Source organism: Procambarus clarkii, chromosome 4 (genome assembly GCF_040958095.1).
Source record: "Procambarus clarkii isolate CNS0578487 chromosome 4, FALCON_Pclarkii_2.0, whole genome shotgun sequence".
Lineage (NCBI taxonomy): Eukaryota > Metazoa > Arthropoda > Malacostraca > Decapoda > Cambaridae > Procambarus > Procambarus clarkii.
In genome coordinates this window covers 39749010-39762248 of record NC_091153.1, presented here as the reverse complement: position 1 = coordinate 39762248, position 13239 = coordinate 39749010, and the positions used below count along the sequence as shown (strand labels likewise).

General features: G+C 35.2%; 1 protein-coding gene across 2 annotated transcripts in view; it reads right to left on the bottom strand.

Annotated features, from left to right (window-relative positions):
- Nucleotides 1–746: 746 nt before the first annotated feature.
- Nucleotides 747–13239, bottom strand: part of LOC123750783 (uncharacterized) — an 81583-nt gene continuing 69090 nt past the window's right edge. For both annotated transcript variants that reach the window (XM_045732898.2, XM_045732904.2), the window contains exons 4-6: nt 10329–10432; nt 7133–7185; nt 747–1993 (exon numbers count right to left, since the gene is read on the bottom strand). In XM_045732898.2, coding sequence (XP_045588854.2) covers nt 1703–1993; nt 7133–7185; nt 10329–10432 — 448 coding nt within the window. In that variant the 3' untranslated portion in view covers nt 747–1702. The remainder of the gene's footprint in view (nt 1994–7132; nt 7186–10328; nt 10433–13239) is intronic.

The window sequence follows — 13239 nt, the reverse complement described above, 5'->3', positions numbered from 1 at the left end:
AACTCTCCACATCTTGTGATCAGTCATTTATTTACATTCTTGATCACTGTCCATACTCCTAAAACTGGCTCACAAATCTAACCAATTATTTTATTTTACGTGTGTATCTCCATGTCTTATTTCTTTGACCTCTTATTTAGATCAGATCTTGCAGAATAACTCTCAAGGTAGACTCGTTTTTCAGCTCCCTGGGATCATAACAATATGAGTCATTATCCCTCCTTTAATATACGTGTATGTATGTATGTATGCATGTATGTATGTATGTATGTATGTATGTATGTATGTATGTATGTATGTATGTATGTATGTATGTATGTATGTATGTATGTATGTATGTACGTACGTACGTACGTACGTATGTACGTACGTACGTATGTATGTATGTATGTATGTATGTATGTGTGTATGTATGTATGTATGTATGTATGTATGTATGTATGTATGTATGTATGTATGTATGTATGTATGTATGTATGTATGTATTTATGTATGTACGTATGTATGTAAATAAACACTCTTCAGGTAGGCTTAACTCGCCGTAACAGACCATATCTTTATCTCTCCTTCTCCCCCCTCCCCCCCCCCCCCTCCCTCACTCATCTCACTCTCTCACTTCTTCTCTCTCTCATCCACTCAATTTCCAAGTTATTTACCACAAATAATAATAATAAATCATTCAATAATCCCTCATAGTGTTCTTACTCAGAGGCCCAAGGGGGGGGGGGGTAGAAATATTACTAGCATATTCTTACTAGTTCTTTATTCACCGTTCACATGTTCTCTTTACGTTATTGTTGTTCTCTGCAGGTTCACTTTATGTCCCTTTGCGTGTTCTATGTGTTCATCATCTGCTCTTAAATGTTCTCTGTATTTCTTTAAACAAAATGTTCAATTACATCTTTATATACAGTAATTAGTTCTGTGTTACATATTATCAACAGCATTACTGTTTCTCAATAAAGTTAATTATTTATTTATTTATAATTTATAATTACAACAAAGACTTAACTCTGTATTACAAAGTATTTATTTTAGCTACAAATTATTTTAGTTACAAATTATTTTACTTACAAATTATTTTAGTTAAAAATTATTTATTACAAGGCATTTATTTAATCATTTACAGAGATTTATTTTTTTAAATTCTGACAATGTATTTCTCTTTAACAACCTAATTTTTCTCACTTACACTGTTCTTAAATAAAAGTACCCTTTATGCAGTAACAAATATACTAATACTTTCTTTTCCTGCCATATATTAACTAAAAATACAATCGAAAATAGTTTAAGGCATCATCTTTACATGATTTCTCAACTAACAATACTCTTTCGTAAAGTAAATTACTGTAGGTAACTTCTTCACAAAAGTTTCTTAACAGAAATATTCTTCGTACATCAAAGGAAACATTCTAAGACATCTTTATGCTTCAAATGATGTATGTTTGTGTATAGTGTAGTGTGTATACGTACCAGTATACACACTACACTATTATTATACGTTATACACTACACGTATTTATTATACGTGTGTGTACAGTGCATGGTGTATGTGTGTACTGTGTACTGTGTATATGTGGAATAATAAGATGATATTACAAATGCGAAGCAGCAAAACTCATGATATTTTAACAATAAAAATAAATGTCAAATTATTTTCCCAAAATTCCTTGGCTATTGTCATCAGATCCTTCAAATAAAATCAATGGAATGAAATCCTTCCTACGACGTGTGGGTCGTCCAGACAAGGCGACCCCAAGTCGTACTGCTTGTGTACAGGAGCCTGGTGGATGACGGAGTCGTAGTCGGGCGGGTCGTTGGGGACACACGCTGCTTGCGAGACGGCCGAAGGGGACGACCACGAGGCCTTCACACAAGGGTGAATGGCCGGCTCGTCATTGACACTTGTCGAGCGTGTTAGGGCCTCTCCTGCAGGCACTCCTGCAGGAGTCCCCGCACCGCTGAAGTTGCTGGATCCGTTTTCTCTCACTAACTATAAGAGAGAGAACGAAGAGAGTATATAAATACATGGGTGACTATATCGAAAATTATTAAAAAGAAGGTCAATCTATAATAATTTATTAAAAAAGATGAAATGTTAAATGAAAAGAAATAAGGAAAGCTAAAAGTACATATAGCAGAGCAATTAAAAACAATCCTAAAAATTGTCTAGATACATTATACAAAGATTAGGGACAAAACTGGACCACTGAAAACTTTAGAGACAGGTCAAGGAACTAACAGGGACAAAGCAATAGCGGATATTTTAAATAAGTATTTTCTCCCTTGTAGGTATTAGAGACAACTTTACAGGGTGCTGCCCTGGGAAATATTCACTGTTATGTGAATATCTAACATGAGGCTTATAAATAGTATTAAATTATTATTATTATTATTATTATTATTATTATTATTATTATTATTATTATTATTATGGAACCTCCTGGGGAAGACACATAGGCTCCACACCAGCCATGTATATAAAGTGTTGTATTGCAGGAATTATAAATCTATGAGAATTTGACTCATGTTAACAATTACACGATTTTCATCATATATCCTCTTATAAACTGTATTAAACATTAAATTCATTTATTAACTGATTTCTGTGTACCAGATCAGAAGCTGGTGGATAGATTGTGCTTTTCTAAGATCATCTTTCTGTTATTCCCCTACGATTATGGGGATAACAGTATCCCCTGTTATCTCCTTACAATTACCAGGGTATCCCCTTACAAATACCACAGATGTTTTCTAAGATCATCTTTCTGTTATTCCCCTACGATTAGGGGGATAACAGTATCCCCTGTTATCTCCCTACAATTACCAGGGTATCCCCTTACAAATACCACAGATGTTTTCTCAAATTCTTCTTCGGGAATTTTTAAAATCAGTGTGTTTTTAAGATCAAGATTTTCCCAAATGCTACATTGATATTAAACTGTTTTGGTAATTCAGGAATTTCGTTCAAGTTATCATGAAATGGTACAATTATTTTATTCTTTCTTTTTCAAATTATATATTATACTCATAAGAGGGAATTGCCCATTGTTCATAAGTATTATGAGTAATATGACTAGATAAAACAATTAAAGACTTTGGATATTCTCAATTGAAACCTAGAATATATATGGCAGTAATCTCATCATCTATAATCTCAGGACTACATATACTAAAGAGCCTTCAGAAGCCTTGGTGAAAATACATATTGTTGTACTCTTTGATGATGAGCTGAGTAAAAGTGTTCATAAGAACTAACATTTGTTGGTTTTCAACATTTAGAAAACTTGAAAAAATAATTTTCGCAAATATAAATTAAAACATCTATGCATTATAACGAATTATTTTATTTCCAATGTAAACTGAACGGATTGGGCTAAATTATTTAAATGTAATAAAACTGTGTTTAGATTTCTGTTCTTAGGCCTGACAGCTGAGTAGACAGTACTCGGGATTCGTAGTCCTAAGATTCCGGGTTCGATCCTGAGTGGAATCGGAAACAAATGGCCAGAGTTTCTTTCACCCTGATGCGCCTGTTCACATAGCAGTAACTAGGTACCTTGGAGTTAGACAGCTGCCACGGGCTGCTTCCTGGGGGATATGTAACAAAAAGGAGGCCTGATCGAGGACCGTATCTTCCAAGTATGTGATTCGCCGCTTTTCTAGAGAGTAATATTTTGAGAGCTTTTAGACTGTCCCAACAGCACAGGTGTATTATTGGGACGATGTGTAGTGTATATATGTACTTTGTATTCCATCTATTTCAGAACTTTCTCCTTTGAAAGGGAAAGTGAGTACTGAACAGTCCTCAAGCAGCATCCCTGACGTTGAACGACGTCATCATTTTCCTGGCTGGTGCAATATTTGCTTCGTTATGTTCACTAAACGTTAGGACATTATTATTCCCAGATCCTGTACATGATGTGTTCCTTCTATGGGTAGATCTTATTGTGTCTCAGTTGTGACCTGTGTTTCGTTGAAGTTCTTTATTTTTTATGGAATTTATTACAGTTAAACGTCGTTATTTTCAATTGTACAGACGAAAACTTTATTGATATCCGCCTGTAGTTGTTGCATGCGAAGAGTCACAATAACGTGGCTGAAATATGTTGACCAGACCACACATTAGAAAGTGAAGGGACGACGACGTTTCGGTCCGTCCTGGACCATTCTCAAGTAGATTGTGAATCGACTTGAGAATGGTCCAGGAGGGACCGAAACGTCATCTCTTCACTTTCTAATGTGTGGTTTGGTCAGCCTGTAGTTGTTCACTGTCTTCAACAGAGATATTCTTCATGGTGATTTTTGTATGGTCCCTGAAGAATGACACAAAGCGGTGACTTGAATTTTTGTCTGATGTAAGAATGAGAAATGATATCTGATGTAAGAATGAGAAATGATATCTGATGTAAGAATGAGAAATGATATCTGATGTAAGAATGAGAAATGATATCTGATGTAAGAATGAGAAATGATATCTGATGTAAGAGTGAGAAATGATATCTGATGTAAGAATGAGAAATGATATCTGATGTAAGAGTGAGAAATGATATCTGATGTAAGAATGAGAAATGATATCTGATGTAAGAGTGAGAAATGATATCTGATGTAAGAATGAGAAATGATATCTGATGTAAGAGTGAGAAATGATATCTGATGTAAGAATGAGAAATGATATCTGATGTAAGAATGAGAAATGATATCTGATGTAAGAATGAGAAATGATATCTGATGTAAGAATGAGAAATGATATCTGATGTAAGAATGAGAAATGATATCTGATGTAAGAATGAGAAAAGCTGTGGCGCAAGGACTCTGCCCTGAGGTACAGAGCTCTTGACGGTCCTGAGACTTGATCTTGTTGGCTGTTACTCTTTGCAGTCTGATTAACAGGAAATTAAATAACCTTTGTCCTACTTTAACTGCTATTCCTACTGATCTCACGCCATGGGCTCTTATTCATCAAATAACTTTACATTGAAGTTTGTTGAGCCTGAGGTTCTTAATGCCTATTGTGTGTATTACACGGGAATCTTTTTTAACAAATGTACTTTTTAAAACATAAAAGTTTGTTGGGTATTTTAGGAATATATTGTGGCTGGTTCAGAAGTATTGTTTGAAATATTTATATATTAATATTGCACTTATTTGCCAAAAGTACATAATTTACTTATATTTCGAGCTATTTTAAAGTATTAACTTATAGATTGGCAGATTTATTAATTATTAGTTTAAACAAGTTAATACAAAAATGATTTTAAACAGAAACAAACTTAGGAACATAAACTATGGCTAACTCAGCTACAACTTTAACTTCTTGACTATAACTATAGCTTCTTAGCTGAATTATAACTTCTTGATAGTTAAGGCAAGTTAAAAATAGTCTTAATGCTTTCTGATAGTAAATACTAAGCCTAAACAAATTAGTAATCACTGTAAACAATATAACAACATCATTAGGCACAGACCAACTCTGATGTAGATATGATAACTCAATAAAATCGGTCTGGGTATTAAGAAAACCAGCCGTTGTCTACTTGACCTTAGTAGTGAGGTTCTGGCTTCTGGCAAGAAATATAAAAATATATTATGCAATAAATTAATACATGATCATTGCCACTGTAAACTTTCACTTATGTAGGATACATACACTAACACACACACCATCCAGCTCCAGACCTTTCAGGGCATTGGGAGGTCCTGAGCTAAGTGGTTTGGTTACAGTTCAAGTTTTCAGGGCATTTGAGTCCTTGGGTTTGAGGGCATTATCTACAGTCACCTACAGTTTTGAAGGCATTTACACCTATAGTTTTGAGGGTATTTACACCTATAGTTTTGAGGGCATTTACACCTATAGTTTTGAGGGCATTTACACCTATAGTTTTGAGGGCATTTACACCTATAGTTTTGAGGGCATTTACACCTATAGTTTTGAGGGCATTTACACCTATAGTTTTGAGGGCATTTACACCTATAGTTTTGAGGGTATTTACACCTACATTTACATTTACAGGAGCCGGTCGGCCGAGCGGAGAGCACGCTGGACTTGTGATCCTGTGGTCCTGGGTTCGATCCCAGGCGCCGGCGAGAAACAATGGGCAGAGTTTCTTTCACCCTATGCCCCTGTTACCTAGCAGTAAAATAGGTACCTGGGTGTTAGTCAGCTGTCACGGGCTGTTTCCTGGGGGGTGGAGGCCTGGTCGAGGACCGGGCCGCGGGGACACTAAAAGCCCCGAAATCATCTCAAGATAACCTCAAGATAACCTACCGTTTTGAGGGCATTTACACCTACCGTTTTGAGGGCATTTACACCTGCCATTCTCAGGGCATTTACACCTACCGTTTTGAGGGCATTTACACCTACAGTTTTGAGGGCATTTTCACCTATAGTTTTGAGGGCATTTTCACCTATAGCTTTGAGGGCATTTTCACCTATAGTTTTGAGGGCATTTACACCTATAGTTTTGAGGGCATTTACACCTATAGTTTTGAGGGCATTTACACCTATAGTTTTGAGGGCATTTACACCTATAGTTTTGAGGGCATTTACACCTATAGTTTTGAGGGCATTTACACCTACAGTTTTGAGGGCATTTACACCTATAGTTTTGAGGGCATTTACACCTATAGTTTTGAGGGCATTTACACCTACAGTTTTGAGGGCATTTACACCTATAGTTTTGAGGGCATTTACACCTATAGTTTTGAGGGCATTTACACCTATTGTTTTGAGGGCATTTACACCTATAGTTTTGAGGCCATTTACACCTATAGTTTTGAGGGTATTTACACCTATTGTTTTGAGGACATTTACACCTACAGTTTTGAGGGCATTTACACCTATAGTTTTGAGGGCATTTACACCTACAGTTTTGAGGGCATTTACACCTATAGTTTTGAGGGCATTTACACCTACAGTTTTGAGGGCATTTACACCTACAGTTTTGAGGGCATTTACACCTATAGTTTTGAGGGTATTTACACCTATTGTTTTGAGGGCATTTACACCTATAGTTTTGAGGGCATTTACACCTATTGTTTTGAGGGCATTTACACCTATAGTTTTGAGGGCATTTACACCTATTGTTTTGAGGACATTTACACCTACAGTTTTCAGGATATTTACACTTACATTTGTCAAGGCTTTTGAAGATTGCATGGAGTAGTGGTGAAGCTGTTGTCCACCTGAGGGCGAGGTAAAAACCGAGTCAGTTGCAGACGAGGAGTCACAATAACGTGGATGAAATGTTGACCAGACCACACACTAGAAGGTGATGGGACGACGACGTTTCGGTCCGTCCTGGACCATTCTCATGTCGACAATTGACTTGAGAATGGTCCAGGACGGCCCGAAACGTCGTCGTCCCTTCACTTTCTAGTGTGTGGTCTGATCAAGTGAGTCAATTGCAATGTCATTCACAGTTCATCATGAAAAAAGCTGTTTGCTTTTTACATTTATAGTTATATTATTATATATAAGTATTAGTTAGTATAAATTACTGGTTAGATAAGCGTGTGAGAAAACTGTGTTTTGTATGAAAAATAATATATTTTCCAAAATATAATCTAGAATTTTTTCTAGAATAAAAAGGCATCACCTCTAGTTATTAGTACGTTATAGTTTGTAATGACTGTCTATATATATATTATATATATATATATATATATATATATATATATATATATATATATATATATATATATATATATATATATATATATATATATATATATATATCGTACCTAGTAGCCAGAACGCACTTCTATGCCTACTATGCAAGGCCCGATTTGCCTAAAAAGCCAAGTTTTCATGAATTGATATATTTTCTCTAATTGTTTTCTTATGAAAAGATAAAGCTACCCATTTCATTATGTATGAGGTCAATTTTTTGTTATTGGAGTTAAAATTAACGTAGATATATGACCGAACCTAACCAACCCTACCTAACCTAACCTAACCTATCTTTATAGGTTAGGTTAGGTTAGGTAGCTGGAAAAAGTTAGGTTAGGTTAGGTTAGGTAGGTTAGGTAGTCGAAAAACAATTAATTCATGAAAACTTGCCTTATTAGGCAAATCGGGCCATGCATAGTAGGCATAGAAGTGCGTTCTGGCTACTAGGTACGACATATATATATATATATATATATATATATATATATATATATATATATATATATATATATATATATATATATATATATATATATAAATATATATATATATATATATATATATATATATATATATATATATATATATATATATATATATATAAATATATATATATATATATATATATATATATATATATATATATATATATATATATATATATATATATGTATGTATGTATGTATGTCGTACCTAGTAGCCAGTGCGCTCTTCTTGGCGTACTATGCAAGGCCCAATTTGCCTAATAGGCCGAGTGATTTTCTTTATTTTCAATAAATTGTTTCGTATTGGTTTATTTTAAATATTATTATATTATATTAAGAACATAAATTATTGATTTAGTTATGTTAGGTTAGGTTAGGTAGGGTTGGTTAGATCCGGTCATATATCTACGTTAGTTTTAATTAAAATTAAAAAAAAAATTAGCTCATACATAATGAAATTAATAGCTTTATCATTTCATGAGAAAAAAAAATAGAAAAATATTGAAATTCTGGAAAACTTGGCTTATTTCGCAAATCGGGCCTTGCATAGTAGGCCAAGAACTGCGTTCTGGCTACTAGATACGATATATATATCGTACCTATATATATATATATATATATATATATATATATATATATATATATATATATATATATATATATATATATATTTATTTATTTATCAATGGTGCGGTGGTCACGGTACTGTCTATGTTTAGGGGTGATCCTTGACGTCATTGGTTCGAATCCTGGTCGGGTCATTTAGAGTTCTTAGTGATCTATGGCTTGCATACTCCTGCAAAACTTTATAATAACATAAACCAACCCACAAGGGCCGTGACGAGGGTTCGACCCTACGTCTTAGAGGACCCCAGACGCAACCTTAATCGACTGAGCTACGACATGGTTAAAAGAATTGCAACTGGGAAATCATCCTGATTTACCAACGGTTCCTGAAGTCTCTCCGAGACACAAACCAGAGTTTGATGCATCACGCTATTGTGATTTCTGTTTATAATAACATAATAGTTATTAAAAGCTGCTGGTGGATATAGCAGAGCAACCTGGCACATATAAATGCTAGATCAACCTTGGAACATATAAATATATATGTATGAAATAAGTTGCTTTTTATGTTTGGTTGTCTGTCTACGATTGGAGGCCTGGTGCTTAGGGCCAGATTGTAAACTTGTAAACTTTGCAGGGTGATGGGTGGGTGTGAGTGAAGTATCTTTCTCCTATTTTTCTCTCTCCCCACTCTCTCTCTCTCTCTCTCTCTCTCTCTCTCTCTCTCTCTCTCTCTCTCTCTCTCTGCGCCTCATCTTCTTCCCCCCCCCCTACTAGCCCCAAGGCAGCCTGCTGTCCCATATCCTGGCTAATTACAGGTAAAATATGATCCTTTTTTATTTTGCCAGAATCGGCAATTAATGTTTTACAATATACAAACGCTAAATATAAGAGAAACACAAAAAATAATTTCTAAATTTCATTATTTTGACATTGCAAAATTAGTTGCGGGGGGGGGGGGGGGTAACTTTGGCAGTATGTCACTAGGAACTCGTGACATTTATGTCAACCTCATCCCGACCATGTTGGGCATATACCCAATAGCAATATGTGTTAAAACTATGGACCTATCTCGTTAGTGTTACATTGTATTTGTCGAGTGTTAATTAATGATTTTCCATTTGATGTCTCACACTAAATTCGGAGGAATTGCTCCCTTTTAATTCTGTCGAAATATTTGTATCATAAACAGAGGGGCATCTCGAGCGTGTCTCTCTTAGTCCCCCTTGTAGCGAAGAGCTTAGGACTAACACAGAACAAATTAATTTTAGGACATACGTCCTGATTAATTTTTAGGGTAAACTTGCTTAAAAGCGCCGATGAATTCGATGATGAATTAGTTGGGCACCAAGCCATGATTTCAGTGACAAACCCAATGATAGTGAGTAACCCACTCATGGTGAGTAACCCACTCATGGTGAGTAACCCACTCATGGTGGGTGACCCACTCATGATGAGTAACCCACTCATGGTGAGTAACCCACTCATGGTGGGTGACCCACTCCCCCACCATGAGCACCCAATCATCTAAGAGTGAGCCGGTCTAAGCTGAGTGGGCCACATGAGACACAACGTATCACTAGGACAACTTCACACTACCTTACCGTGGTGGCTGGTTGAGGTGGTAGCTGTGGGGGTGGTGGATGAGGGGGGAGTTGTGGAGCCGGTTGAATGATATTCCACTGATCGTTTGCGGTCATACGACGGGCTGTTTGGAGGGATATTACTCATTATTGTGTTAGGAAAAATGATTATGTGAATTGTGTGTTAAGTAGTGGTGTGTGGAAGGTGTTGGAAATTCCCGACAACATTACAAAATTCTAATACAATTTGCAGAAAATAATAATACTGCTGATTTATATTTATCTAAAATTAAATTAATATTTTAGTTACTCATTCATAGAAAATTGTACTCGTGTCAATTTCCTCTTGAAAATGAGATTTGTTTGACACGTAGCAGAAATCAATTTAATACCCATATAATTTATCAATAAATACTTAATTCAACAGTCTCAGGACTGAAATTAACAAATTACACTTTACCAAATTATTAGTTACCAGATGAGTAAACTCCTCCTTCCAATCTATATAAATAAAAATGGAAATGTTCGTTTGTGCATAACCGATAATCTCCGAAAGTTCTTTACCGATTGCTTTGAAATTTTAACACAAAGTTCCATTCGAATACGCCTGTGTTCTTATATACCTTCTATATAGATGCCACACCTGTGACAGGTAAAAACATGCTTTTTTTTTTAAACACCGCCATCTGTTGCATGTAATAGCAACACATGCTATACTAAATATGTTACGATTCCATTTCAATGTTTCCATTTGCATTGATAAATTGAATTTTCGTAGACTTCGATTTATTTTAATTTTTATTTAATTATTTTGTTTGACATTGTGTTGGAATTGAGCTGTGTTTTTTTACCATACCGTAAATTTCGTAAGTATAAGTATAGATGCCACACCTGTGGGACACCTGTGGTAAAAACAGTCTTTTTTAAAAAAAAACACCACCATCTGCTGCACGTAAGAGCAACACACGCTAAAATAAATATGTTACGATTCCATTTCAATGTTTTCGATTTCATTGATCAATATAATTTTCATAGATTCCGATTTACTTTCATTCTGATTTAATTATTTTGTGTGACATTGCATTGGAATTGAGCTGTGTTGTTTACCATACCGCTCATTTCGTGAGTATAGCTTATTTTTTATATTTTTTATTTTGTTTTCCAACTTTTTTTTTATATTTCAGTGATGGGAACATCATATCATTTGAAGGTCTCAATTTTCTGATGGGAACATCAGATCATTTGGGAATGCATCGAACGAGGGAGTGGGGAATGGTGGGGAGGACAAAGAGACGGGGTAGGGGGGGAATGGTAGGGAGGACGAGGGGATAGGGGAGTGGGGAATGGTTGGGAGGAAGAGGGGACGGAGGAGGGGAAATGGTGGGGAGGACTGGGAGACAAGGGAGGGTGGCTGTGGCTCAGCAACGCGTGGCAGGGTACTGCTAGTATATATATTTATATATATATATATATATATATATATATATATATATATATATATATATATATATATATATATATATATATATATATATATATATACATATATATACACACACAATAATTGTCAGCGCATCATCCGAGCGACAAGGACAGCTACACAATATCTCCGAGAATTATGTAGATAAACAAAAAATGTAACATATTTGTTTACTACAATGTCGGTGCTGGCTGTAGAAGTTGAAAAAAAAACATAGTTTTACTTCGAAATATACTAATGTTATAAGAAAATTTGACGTAACTAGGTGGCAAGTGAGCTCCGATAAGCCAGCGTCGTGATTGGCTAAATCTTTAAGATGAAGAATGTTGCCTGCTCTCTAATTGGTCAAACGAAAAGCCCTAGTAACATCTTACGAGACTTCTTGAAACTTGCTAATAACTTCGTAAGTACATCTTCCTGAATCGCATGTAAGGACGTTCTTAGCCAGTACTTAAGAACGTCCATAAAACGACTACTTACGAAGAAATACATGGAGCTTCGTGAATCTAGGTCCAGCTTCCGTGAGAAAACACCTGTTTTTCATTTTTCCTGTGTTACAATTACACCTGTTTTTCAACCATCTATCACAATTTTTCCTGTGTTACAATTACACCTGTTTTTCAACCATCTATCACAATTTTTCCTGTGTTACAATTACACCTGTTTTTCAACCATCTATCACAATTTTTCCTGTGTTACAATTACACCTGTTTTTCAACCATCTATCACAATTTTTCCTGTGTTACAATTACACCTGTTTTTCAACCATCTATCACAATTTTTCCTGTGTTACAATTACACCTGTTTTTCAACCATCTATCACAATTTTTCCTGTGTTACAATTACACCTGTTTTTCAACCATCTATCACAATTTTTCCTGTGTTACAATTACACCTGTTTTTCAACCATCTATCACAATTTCGGTGGTCTGAGGCTTCTGTCTAATTTCTTGACATTGAAACCATTCATTTTCTCCACTTCAATTAATCATTTTTGTAGATACTTCCAAAGTTCTAGCAACTTTCCCACTACAGATTCAACAGTGTTTTACTTGCCGCTTTCTGATTATATTCTATCCCACAGATGGTCCTTGTTACATCAGATCCAGCCATCACACTCTCCATGTTCTCTATCCATCTACGTTTAGTTGTTACACTCTTAAGTTAACATTCTAACATACTTATTGCTAATCATACGTATTTCTTTCCATGACTTCATATTTTCTAAGAAATGTTGTTGTTTTCACTTTATAACTCCTTATTTACTTTCATCAGTATCAAACACACTTTTCTCTCTCGCTCTCCAAATACAATACAATACAATACAATACAATTTTATTTAGGTAAGGTACATACATACAATAAATATTTACAAGGATTGTTTGACTTATAGGTATAGCTAGTACATACAATGCCTAAAGCCACTATTACGCAAAGCGTTTCGGGCATGAT